Source organism: Caretta caretta, chromosome 1 (assembly GCF_965140235.1).
Source record: "Caretta caretta isolate rCarCar2 chromosome 1, rCarCar1.hap1, whole genome shotgun sequence".
NCBI lineage: Eukaryota > Metazoa > Chordata > Testudines > Cheloniidae > Caretta > Caretta caretta.
The window spans coordinates 36675832-36689110 of NC_134206.1; the positions used below are offsets into that span (position 1 = coordinate 36675832).

General features: G+C 40.8%; 1 protein-coding gene across 2 annotated transcripts in view; it reads right to left on the minus strand.

The window, feature by feature from the left end:
* Window positions 1-10084: 10084 nt before the first annotated feature.
* Window positions 10085-13279, minus strand: part of GUCY1A2 (guanylate cyclase 1 soluble subunit alpha 2) — a 275976-nt gene continuing 272781 nt past the window's right edge. For both annotated transcript variants that reach the window (XM_048844394.2, XM_075127098.1), the window contains one exon: window positions 10085-11066. In XM_048844394.2, the coding sequence (XP_048700351.1) occupies window positions 10859-11066 (208 nt within the window). In that variant the 3' untranslated portion in view covers window positions 10085-10858. The remainder of the gene's footprint in view (window positions 11067-13279) is intronic.

The window sequence follows — 13279 nt, forward strand, 5'->3', positions numbered from 1 at the left end:
CTGGAAATGGCCCACCTGATGATCACTTTAGATAAGCTATTACCAGCAGGACAGTGGGGTGGGAGGAGATATTTTTTCATATTCTCTGTGTATAAATAAAGTCTGCTGCAGTTTCCACGGCATGCATCCGATGAAGTGAGCTGTAGCTCACGAAAGCTCATGCTCAAATAAATTGGTTAGTCTCTAAGGTGCCACAAGTACTCCTTTTCTTTTTGCGAATACAGACTAACACGGCTGTTACTCTGAAACCTGTCATTATGCGGGGGAAAGACAATAACAGAAAATGTGGAAATGGCAGAAGTTCTAGATGAATTTTTTGTTTCAATTTTCACCAAAAGGGTTAGTTGTGATTGGACGTCGAACAGAGTGAAAGCCAGTAAAAATGAGGTAGGATCTGAGGCTAAAATAGGGAAAGAACAAGTTAAAATTACTTAGACAAATTAGATGTTTTCAAGTCACGGGTTCTGGTGAAATACATCCTAGAACACTCAAGGAGCTGACAGAGGAGATATCTGAGCCATTAGCAATTATCTTTGAAAACTCATGGAAGACAGGAGAGATTCTAGAGGAGTGGAAGAGAGCAAATATAGTGCCAAACTATACAAAGGGGAATGAGGACAATCTGGGGGATTACAGACCAGCCAGTTTAACTTCAGTACCTGGAAAGATAATGGAGCAAATAATCAAGCAGTTTGCAAATACCTAGAAGATAATAAGTAAATAAGTAACAGTCAACATAGATTTCTCAAGAACAAATAGTGTCAAACCGAACTAATAGCTTTCTTTGACAGGGTAACAAGCCTTGTTGATGGGAGGAAGCGGTAGATGTGGTATTTCTTGACTTTAGTAAGGTTTTTGATACGGTCTCGCATGACATTCACATAAACAAACTAGGGAAATGCAACCTTGCTGGAGCTACTATGAGGTGGGTGCATAACTGGTTGGAAAGCCATTCTGAGAGAGTAGTATCAATGGTTCACAATCAAGCTGGAAGGGCATATCAAGTGGGATCCCACAGCGATTGGTCCTGGGTCCAGTTCTGTTCAATATCTTGAAACATAATTTTGATAATGGCATGGAGAGTTTACTTATAAAGGCTGCAGATGTTACCAAACTGGGAGGGGTTTCAAGTGCGTTGGATTAAAATACAAAACAATCTGGACAAACTGGAGAAATGGTCTGAAGTAAATAGGATGAAATTCAATAAGGACAAATGCAAAGTACTCCATTTAGGAAGGAACAATCAGTTGCACACATACAAAATGGGAAATGACTGCCTAGGAAAGAGTACTGTGGAACGGAATCTGGGGGTCATAGTGGATCACAAGCTAAATAGGAGTTAACAGTGTAACACTGTTGCAAAAAAAGCGAACATCATTCTGGGATGTATTCGCAGGAGTGTTGTAAGCAAGACACAAGAAATAATTCTTCTGCTCTGCACTGATCAGGCCTCAACTGGAGTATTGTGTCCAGTTCTGGTGCCACATTTCAGGAAAAATGTGGACAAATTAGAGACAGTCCAGAGAAGAGCAACGAACTTGATTAAAGGTCTAGAAAACACGACCTATGAGGAAAGATTGAAAAAACTGGGTATGTTTAGTCCATGGAAGACTGATGGGGGACTCAATAAGTTTTCAAGTACATAAATGGCTGTTACAAGGAGGAGTGAGAAAAATTGTTCTTGCTATCCTCGGAGGACTGTACAAGAAGCAATGGGCTTAAATTGCAGCAAGGGGATTTAGGTTGGACATTAAGAAAAGCTTCCTAAACGTGAGGGGAATGAAGCACTGGAATAAATTGCCAATGGAAGTTGTGGAATCTCTATCATTGGAGGTTTTTAAGAACAGGTTAGACAAACACTTGTCAGCAATGGTCTAGCTATTACCTTGCCTTGTTATTGCCTTGAGTCCCTGCACTCCAGGCAAAAGCAACGCAAGGTCCCTTCCAGTCCTACTGAGGTCCCTTCCAGTCCTACACTTCTATGATTCTATAAACAGTCAGACACTTGTGCAGCACTTGCCACCTGAGGACCTCACAACACATTATAAAAGGTGGGTAAAAAGTCTTATCCCCATTTTACAGATCAGAAAAATTAGGTGCAGAGAGATTAAAAGTGTTTACAAATCAAATCAGCAGCAGAGCTGGGAACACAACCTTGAATAAGGTGTGAGTACCTGCACAGAACAGAACTCAGGTCTCCTGACTCCCAACCCTGTATGCTGACACCACATTACATCCTGGAGTAGTGGTGGTGCTGAAAAAGCAACAAAACCCACATAAAACAAAACAAAAACAAAACAAAACAAAACAGACACTTAGCTTTTGGCTGCATATGTCACTAGGAATAAAATTTTCAAAAGCATCTAAGTCACATTTTCAAAAGTGATTTATGCATTTAAGAGCCTAAGTCTCATGGAAAATCAATGAAATTTAGGGTCCTAAGTGCTTAAATCTCTTTTGAAAATTGGGCTTTGGAGCCTACGTCGCTTAGGTGTGTCTAAAAAATTTGTTCCACATAATGAATACAAATAATCTGGCACAACCACGCCCCTTGATCATCATAAAATTACAGGAGAATTTCAACCAATCGGAAACCTTGGAAAAATCAAAAACTGTATCCATGTATCCGATTGCTTCACTTCGTTTCTGCACTTACCACTCCCTCAAACAATATCTCACTTTTTAAAAACATTCTTTGCTCAGTTATTTATTCATACCTATGTCCCACATGCAATAGGTCCCAGAAAAACCAGCTGTTGAGGCGCATCATGTCCAGACCTCATTAGGGAAGGATGAATAATGACTTTGTAGTATATTGACAATATATATATGATGAGATAGATTAACAGTCCAAGAGAAGGGATTGGGTTTAATCAGTCTCAACACATTTACTGCTTTGTATACTGGAGAGATTATTCCCTTACCACGCACCTGTTTGCTTTATTGCTGATATACAGTATGTATCTATTTCCCAATAATGACCCAGAAGATATTACAAGAATTAACACTTCCCTGGATTAATTTATTGCTTCAAGAATAATCATAAGGTGGTATTGCTAGGGAAATTTTTTTCCAAGGCGTATATACAATTCAATGCAAGCCATTATACTAATACAATGTTAACTTTGAGATTTAAGTGCACAAAAGCCAGAAAACTCAATTTTAAGGACTGCCGGGCAACCATCTCTCTGCTCGCTGGAGCTTATGCATTTTGCTTCCATCTTTCATTACAGGATTACTTAACAATGAGTTATGTATACTCTTGCAAATGCTTCAAGAGAAGGCCGCATAAAACTCTTTCTGAATTGGGCCATGGTGAGTTAGTGAGTGTGATTTAAGCACATGCTCTGTTAAATCACATCCTAATGGATCATATCCAGTAACAGTGAATACTGACCTCCTCTTTAAAGGTTCCAGCCACAAGAAGGAAGAGGTTGTTTTATAGTCACTCTCTCCAGCCCTTCTTCCTGTAAGCCACTGTGGTGGCTACCATATTGTAATTGAGTCATCTCAGGATATGCTTATGTACCTGCTAAGCATTTATTTTTGTTTGTTTTGCTTCTCAGCAATACAGTTCTATGAGCAGCAGGATAGATGACAAGGTTAAGATGCACCATTATGACTGGACAAGGGTATTATGTATTGCTCACTAGAAAGTTCTGAGCTCTACAGAGAGAATATGAAGGTACTGATTAGGCCTCTGTCAAGTATCAACTCTGTTCTCTTGCACTTTCCTCTCTCCCTTCCATCCACAAAACAATAAAGAAACACGTTTGTCTGGAACTACCATCCTATCTTTGTCCACTCATCAAATTCAAGTTTTCCCTGCCCTCTGTCTCACAGTGTCCACGTAGAACAAACTCTTAGATCCAGAGGCTAGTTCAGCATCTGTGCCCGCTGGAACCCTTGGCTTTTCTGCTGGGACTGCTAACAAGGGTGCTACTTCACATCACTTGGTGTAGTGGCCTTTGCAATGTAAACTCTTGTCCCGTAGGAAACAAACTAAGATCACTTTGCAAAGACCACTGAACCACTGCAATGACTTAGTGATAATGATTTGGATTGAAGGTGAACCAGTGACCTACTGTAGAGGTGAATGTTCTGCATCCTAGTACTGAGTTATCAAGTTCCCCCCATTATATATTGTTTAACTGATTTTTTCTGCATGATCTCTGATGGCCAAGGCTAAGAACGATCTTTCATTCATGAGAGGTTTAATAGTGTGTATGTTTTTGTTGCAGTGCTGTTAGTAAATTATTGCAATTAATACCATTTTTAAAAATATCTTTAAAATACATGGCTGAATGTTTAGTTTACGTGAACGTGAGGAACTAGTTCACTGGCTTCAGGGGACAGTTGGGCATTTGCTGTGCAAACTTCCCCCACCTCAGCTCTGCCAACACATAGGCCAGCAACATATAGATTCAAGGGACCATTATGATCATCCAATCTGACCTCCTGCACAATGCAGGCCACAGAATCTCACCCACCCACTCCTGCGAAAAACCTCTCATCTGTGTCTGAGCTATTGAAGTCCTCAAATCATGGTTTAAAGACTTCAAGGTGCAGAGAATCCTCCAGCAAGTGACCCATGTCCCATGCTACAAAGGAAGGCGAAAAACCCCCAGGGCCTCTTCCAATCTGCCCTGGAGGAAAATTCCTTCCTGACCCCAAATATGGTGATCAGACGAACCCTGAGCATATGGGCAAGATTCACCAGCCAGATACCCAGGAAAGAATTCTCTGTGGTAACTCAGATCCCACCCCATCTAACATCCCATCACAGGCCATTGGGCCTATTTACCAGGAATATTTAAAGATCAATTAATTGCCAAAATCATGTTATCCCATCATACCATCTCCTCCATAAACTTATTGAGTTTAATCTTGAAGCCAGATAGGTCTTTTGTCCCCACTGCTCCCCTTAGAAGGCTATTCCAGAACTTCACTCCTCTGATGGTTAGAAACCTTTGTCTAATTTCAAGTCTAAACTTCCCGATGGCCAGTTTATATCCATTTGTTCTTGTGTCCACATTGGTACTGAGTTTAAATAATTCCTCTCCCTCGCCAGTATTTATCCCTCTGATATATTTATAGAGAGCAACCATATCTCCCCTCAACCTTCTTTTGGTTAGGCTAAAAAAGCCAAGCTCTTTGAGTCTCCCTTCATAAGATAGGTTTTCCATTCCTCGGATCAACCTAGTAGCCCTTCTCTGTACCTGTTCCAGTTTGAATTCATCCTTCTTAAACATGGGAGACCAGAACTGCACACAGTATTCCAGATGAGGTCTCACCAGTGCCTTGTATAACGGGACTAAAACCTCCTTATCCCTACTGGAAATACCTCGCCTGATGCATCCCAAGACCGCATTAGCTTTTTTCACGGCCATACCACATTGGTGGCTCATAGTCATCCTGTGGTCAACCAATACTCCAAGGTCCTTCTCCTCCTCTGTTACTTCTAATTGATGCGTCCCCAGCTTATAACTAAAATTCTTGTTATTAATCCCTAAATGCATGACCTTACACTTCTCACTGTTAAATTTAATCCTATTACTATTACTCCAGTTTACAAGGTCATCCAGATCCTCCTGTATGATATCCCAGTCCTTCTCTAAATTGGCAATACCTCCCAGCTTTGCATCATCCGCATACGTTACACTGCAGTCCTGAGACTCTCTAGAAAAGAGACTGCCAAGCATGCCATCCCAGTAGTGGTTTTGTTATTGGCACCAATAGGAGCTAGAAAACAGCCCTCCTTGGCAGAGAGATCCCAATGGGAGCATGGGATAAGTGATCCAGTGCGAGCATTAATCTGAGTTATGGTGTTATGTATGAGCTGCGTGTGTTCTCCTTATGCATCTCTGTGAAAATGGGCCACTTGGTTCCTAAAGTTTTGACAAGCCCTCATATATTGTGTGGTTTGCTGCTAATTTGCTGCTTCTCCCTCTGAGCTATTTCAAGTTGAAATCTTTGCAGAAGAGCATCACAACAGCAACGCAAAGCTCTGAGCGATGAGATTATATTGGAGAATGAATTCAACTTTTCTCAGCAGGAATTGAGCATTCGGCAGAAGTCAGGTAATAGATCTCGTTTGGAAGAGGGGAGGCACTAGCAGGTTTCAGTGCTTCCGCTGGATAACAGAGGGCTGCATGGAGTGAATGTGACAACTTAAGTAGTCTGAAAAATTTCAGAGCACAGCAGCAGTTATACATGAAGATACATGCACTGAAAATTTGCACTGTTTTCATATCCATGTGCAAGTCAACATAGCTTTTATACATTTAAATATGCCAGGGGAACTGTCTGTTCAGAGAAAAAAAATCTACCAAGTTAAAATGGTTAGCAGAGTGTAGCAAGTCCCAAGCGTACAGGACATTGCAGGATACTGCATTGTCTGCTGACTAAAATAACTTGGGAATTGAAGCATGTCACCCTAATCACACCTGCAGCATCATCTCATGTGCGTATGTGTGCGTTAAATGGAGACGACACATTACGCAAGTTTTTGAAAAATGGAGACAAACTGCGGGTACAATTTATAAATGTGCAGGTCCTGGCAGGTGGCACTGGTTGGGTACTATGGTATCACGACATGTCCCAGGCGCACAGTAAGTGTAGGTAGTGCTGCATGAGGACCTGCTCCCCAGCCAACTTTGTGGATTTCTTCTTCTGAATAGACAATTCCCATCAAAGGTTTTACAGGTTTTAAAAGCTTTGGGTTTTGTTTGTAGAGGCAAGTTGCCAGTCTTCAATCTGCCTTTCCAAACAAACATTCAGCTCAGCAATCAGATGCGGGAATGAGCAGTAAACCCAGAGCGGCAACCATAGCTAGTGTGGGCAGGCTCTCGGGAATTGCACAAGTCAAAGGCCCTGGGATCCTGCAGGACAACCACACTTCTAGTGTCCTGGTGTAGTAGTAAGTGTCTCACGTCAAAGCCTGTGGCTTTGTATGGCAGATGTCACCACAGAGGCTTGGAACTTAACTTTTGCCATCACTCTAACTTCACTTCCACTATTGTTTCCTTGCTCATTGGGACAGTTCCTGAACCTTATCCACAATGTGACTAACAGCATGTATGCTGGGGAAGTTCAGCGGGAGGAAGGAATCCTTTCTCTTAGGCTACACTGACCTGTGGTTCACACTGCAGCCTCACAACTGGTGTAGTCCTTGTGGCTGTTGTGTTCCCTCTCACGAGACGAGTCAGCTAGTGCATCTGATTGGGGTGGAGACAATGGATCTACAACAAAGTCCTCTGCGCTGGAGCAGTGGGAGGGCCTGAGAGCACAAGTCTTTGGCATACACAGGTTGATGAGCCCTTGGCTGGGCTCACTGCATCCTTCCCTTTGTCCCGTACACAAGACTAACACTGGTTCCTCTGTATTCAGCACCATCAGAGAAGGCAGATTTTATCCTTATGGAAGCTACGAAACAGCAGATACTGTTGCCTACAGTTAGGCAAATATGTTCTTGTGCAATTTCTAGACCATGGCCATACAAAGACCCTTTACTGTCTGGGTGAAAGGGAGGTTCCCAAAACCTGTATCTGGTTTCTGCACACTTTTCAGCACTCCCCACAAGTCCACCTCTACGTCACCTAGCCCTCACAAAATCAGCCAGAGAACCCAAAGACCCACTCCCATAGGCAAAAACATCCCCAGAAAGATGAAAGCTACACACTGAAAGGTTTCTTTTCCACCAGAAGTGACCTTCACTGATAGAGTCTAGTGTCTTACTAACATCCTGCTGAGTTCCTGGCTAAGATTTACAGAGCCATCCACAAAAATGAATTAAAAGCTAGCTAGCAGTATTACGGCAGGAACAAATCATAAATTGAACAACACAGAGAAATTTTCCACACTTTTCTCTCACACTGCGGTAGGGAAATTACTTTCTAGGGAAGGCAGCTTTTGATCAACTTTACTTGTCATAACACAGAAGCAAATAACACAGTACTTTGCATCATTGCTGATGCTTTGGATGTGTCACCTTTATACATGCAGAGATTGTATATTCTTAGTGTGAATCCATTCGGATTTTGGGAGCAGCAGATTTATTTGCAAACACTGCCATTATCTCCATGGTGATGCTGACAACAATTTTTAGTTTTTACACTGATCTCTAGGATTATAAATTCACTTCTACTATAAATTAGCTGCTTGGAAGGACACCCTGCAACAGGTTTCTTCAGGGTATCATTCCTACCTTCTGCATGCCATTTTCCAAAGGTATTAGAATGCCTGTCACATCTGCCTACTCACAAAGCTTTTCCATAGAATTACCATGATGAAATGAGCTATTGACAGGGGTGGGTGGGTGATCAGAGGAAACAGTGGGGACAGGAGAGGGTGTTATCTTCAGATCAAACTATTGCACAGTGAAGATGTGTCAGAAAGGTCTCAAATTTCACAGGTTAGAAATATAGATGTCCAATATATGTATATTACTAACTGTTCTAATAGTTTGCACTCTGATAATTTAGGAAGCAACACCACAGCTGTGCTGGGACGGAGGTGGGGTAGATAAATTGGACCATTTCACCGTCTGTGATTTTAGTCCACACCATTTGTTTTCACTGCATGAAAAATGCACTTTACATGCTGTACATGTGTAAACTAATGGTTCAGGCCAAAACATGTCTTCTTTTTCAGAAAGCTAGGAGAGGTCTGCAGTCAGGCTGGAAATGCTGCAATCTCAAGTCCAAAGAGTTTTCATCAGGTCAGCCTTTGGATGGTGGAGGAGGAGCTGCATTTGCTCCACTGCATAGCAGACAGGAGATAGAGACCTCTAGTCCCAGGGATGCTCTGAGATCCATGGGAGAAACTAGCATATGGATGCTTGGGGCATTCACATTAAAGCTATTCTCAGTGCTAACCTCAGGTCCCCTCTTCCTCATGGTAGCAGGACATGACAGGATCAGATTTCTCTTACATGAGGAAATCCCTTTGGGTTGGAGTTGGCCCTTCCCCACCCCACCACGTTTCCCAGAAACTAAGTATCCCCAAACATGCAGAGTTGTCATGAAACAGATTCTAGGATTGGAGGTGAGGCTGTGCTGACTGATCCCCCACCATTGCCACAGACTGTCGTCAAAGGAGTGAGTTTCCGACTCCTTTTATCCTCTCCATAGCACAAAGTGCAGAGATAATTTCACCCAAGGGCCAAATTTTTTTTTTAAAAAAAGTGCTCAAATTAGGACCTTACACCAATACTTGGGCAAAACAAGTGGTCTGATTCTGAAAATTGCTCAGCACCCAGCAGCTGCTGGTAAAACTGAGATTTTAATTTTAATTTCAATGGGCTTTTGATCAGAGCTATACATCTTCAAAAGCACTGTATAAACATTAGCTAACAAACTGTTTTCTCTAAGAATAGAACAGCATTGGTCTGTAAGACTAGGACCCTACTGTGGGTAGGCTTGCAGAGGCAGGTCTACAGCTAGTGCTAATTGAAAAGGAAACCCAATGGAAAGGGTGAAATCTGAAAAAATAAAGTCTGTCTGAAGATGTGACCATTTGGGGCCAGATCCTCCCCTGCTGTAAATGGGGTATAGCTCCACTGAAGACAACAGAGTTGCATAAATTTTCAATAGATGAGAATCTGGCCCTTTATTTTTTACTGATCTTGATTAATCTAAATTTTGAACAGTCATTTGCATTATACTATAGGTAAGCATTTTCGTTTTTTAAATGTTTATGTCTTTTAGTCTATTCTGCACTAGAAAAAGCAGCAACATTTCAGCCAAGCCAGCAGCAGATGAAACTTCCAGCGTAACGTTGTTAATAAAGGATGTGATTTTCAAAAGCTCCTAAGTGATTTAAGTCCCATTAAAAGTCAATGGAACCTGTATTCCTGTGATTGAGCTGCTTTGGAAATACCTCCCAAAGTGCTTCCCATATCTGCTGGAGGCTGCTTTCAATAGGCTATATCATTCATCATAAGGACTTCTACATAAAATCGATGATATGAGAGGAGGCCCATGGTATGCAACAGAATTTTGTTTTACCCATCAAGACATTGATCTTTAAGCCTTTGTTTGCATTGTTCTGGAGAGACTGGACACGTTACTAGTAGGACAAATACTGAACATCTGAACATCATTTTATAGTATATATGCAAGACAATGTTCATCTAAACCATAAAAGCCATGTAAAGAGACTTACCAATGTATTTTTCTTTTTTTCCTTAATATTTTTGTTGCCAAAAAGTCAAAAGTCTTGCCACTTGTATAATAATAAGCTTTGACAGAGAGAGAGAATATCTGAAATATACAGTAGCTTATTCTGAAAAGCTCACTCATTTTACAGTATATGGAATGTAATTGTCAAGAAAGTGAAATATGTATAAAAATAGGTAAAATCCCTACAATATTGTGCTGAATTATATATTCCTCTTGCCAGGAAGGTTACAGCACTCTACAGTATATGTATGAAATGTTTGTTCAGAAAGTTAAAAAACACTGTTACCTTGGTGAATGATATATTAATGTAGGAATGCATAATCAGAACTGATGCTCAATTCTGCTTCGCTGGTGCAAATGACCCAGACAACCATCACCCACTTTTGTTCAAAACAAAAATCAACCCCAAAGATTTTTTTTAAGGGGCCAAATTGAAATTTACAACCAATAATTCCTCTGGAAATAGAAGTATTTTCTTTCATTTTTTTCTCCCTCTTTCCAGTTTGTTTACTGACAGCAGTCACCCACCTTTTAAAATAATTATTGCCTGACATTAGATAGAGCTTTTACTGCTTGTCCAGGACAAGGCAGTGAAATAAAAAGAATATCCAACTTTCCTCTCATGACCCAGTTCTGGGCTTGTGCTTTTTTGACTAGTCTTTGATCTGCAGCAGGCCTCATAGGCTTGTCTCCCGAAGGAACATGGTGCCAATGTTGTAGGAAACCTTTCTCACTCTGGCAGACGAAATGGAGGGCTTTGGCGGCTTCTGACCACTTGTGACCTCCAGGAAGTAACAGATCCCAGGGATTTCCTTTGGAAAGTTGTCTGGAAGCTCTTCACGGGACCGAGGGATAAAAGTAAAGTTTTCTTCCTTTTTCAAAAGCCTAGGAAAAAACAAAGAGGCAATCAAGAATGATGTGGCCTGATAGTCTGAGTAAATCTTTAAAAGATAGTTCCTGTGCAACACCCAGTCAGAAACATCCTTAAATTATTGTGTGAATATTAACCAATCACAAGCCAGAATCCTGGTGTGGACAGACCTCAGTACTGATGCCAAATGATATTAATAAAATGATAACTTATTTTGTTTGATGTTAGGTCATTGAATACTAAGATATAGCTACAATTATGTTATAGCCAAGATACTTGAAAATATAACAGTATTTGTATGTGTTTAGTTAGTTATGGTATAAAACGCTGGCTGAAGAAATTGCAGGAGGTTTCTGCTTTCTGTCCCGAAGGACAAGCTAATGTCAGAAACATAACCCCTTCTTAGCCATAAAACCATGTTTATTACCCTCAGTACTATACAAACTCAGAAAATTGTAACTCTAAGCACCTTGACTCAAGAGCAAACAAACCATGTAAAACATTCATGTTTTAGGGGGAAATACTGATTGCACAAAGGAATACAGATTTGAGTTATCAGAGCAATAAGTCAAGAGGTAAAGTGGGTCTCTATCAACCCGCACGCTTTTGCGAGAAAAACCTCTTTGCTTAGGTCTTTAAAACTTTAGAGAAAAGATACTGGAAATACTTTAAACCTACTCTTTATTTCATAAATGTTGACATGGCGAACACTTTGGTGAAATGCATACTTGCAAATATGTTAGCTAAATGCAAAACTCTTAATATAATTTCCTAATGTCATTTCTATGTAAATGGTAAAAAGCTTTTATGTACCAACATGGATTCTAATAACCTAAACTAATTACTAATGTAATAAGCCATTTACGTATAGAATACTTATATTAATGGGAAATTAAGTAATTACTGGTAATTCTCAAGCAACTCCCTCACCTAACTCAGGAAGATGAAGAATCATCTCTCCAAAACTGTTATAAAGAATCAGCAACTTCTTTAACAATTATTAAGTTAAAGATTTTAAAAATTATTTAATTTTAAAGGATTGTTTTGAGAACTAAAATCATTTCTATAAATAATAGGAATGTTTGGACTTTTTGAAAACAGAATTTAATTTCCTGTTGAACTCGAATAAAATTGAAGGAATAGCTCTGAAAATGGATTGAGTAAAGAGAAGGTAAACTCTTAACTTTAAAGGGTTATCTGGAATGTTCCTGCCACAAAAATAACAGGCAATTTGAAATGTTTCATTTTCTTTGAACAGATGACAGTCAGGAGATGAAGGTGCCAGCTAAGACAACCTTAAAAAGCATAAAGAAAAGGAGTACTTGTGGCACCTTAGATAAAATTTTTCCACTCCATACGGCTAAATGCAGTGCCTTGCATAATGACAGGTTTCAGAGGAACAGCCGTGTTAGTCTGTATTCGCAAAAAGAAAAGGAGTACTTGTGGCACCTTAGAAAAAAATTTTCCACTCCATACGGCTAAATGCAGTGCCTTGCATAATGACAGGTTTCAGAGGAACAGCCGTGTTAGTCTGTATTCGCAAAAAGAAAAGGAGTACTTGTGGCAGACCACCTGGAACATCTACAAAAAGTCCTTGAGCGCATAAGGGAGGCAGGACTAACTGTTAAGGCTAAGAAGTGTCAAATAGGCCTAAACAGAGTGACTTACCTTGGACACCAGGTGGGTCAAGGAACTATCAGCCCCCTACAGGCCAAAGTGGATGCTATCCAAAAGTGGCCTGTCCCAAAGTCAAAGAAACAGGTTCAATCCTTCTTAGGCTTGGCTGGTTATTACAGACGATTTGTACCGCACTACAGCCAAATCGCTGCCCCACTGACAGACCTAACCAAAAAGAAACAGCCAAATGCTGTTCAGTGGACCGGAAAGTGTCAGAAGGCCTTTAACAAGCTTAAAGCGACACTCATGTCTGACCCTGTACTAAGGGCCCCAGACTTTGACAAACCGTTCCTAGTAACCACAGATGCGTCCGAGCGTGGTGTGGGAGCAGTTTTAATGCAGAAAGGACCTGATCAAGAATTCCACCCTGTAGTGTTTCTCAGCAAAAAACTGTCTGAGAGGGAAAGCAACTGGTCAGTCACTGAAAAAGAATGTTACGCCATTGTCTACGCTCTGGAAAAGCTACGCCCATATGTTTGGGGACGGCGTTTCCACCTGCAAACCGACCATGCTGCACTGAAGTGGCTTCACACCGTCAAGGAAACTAACA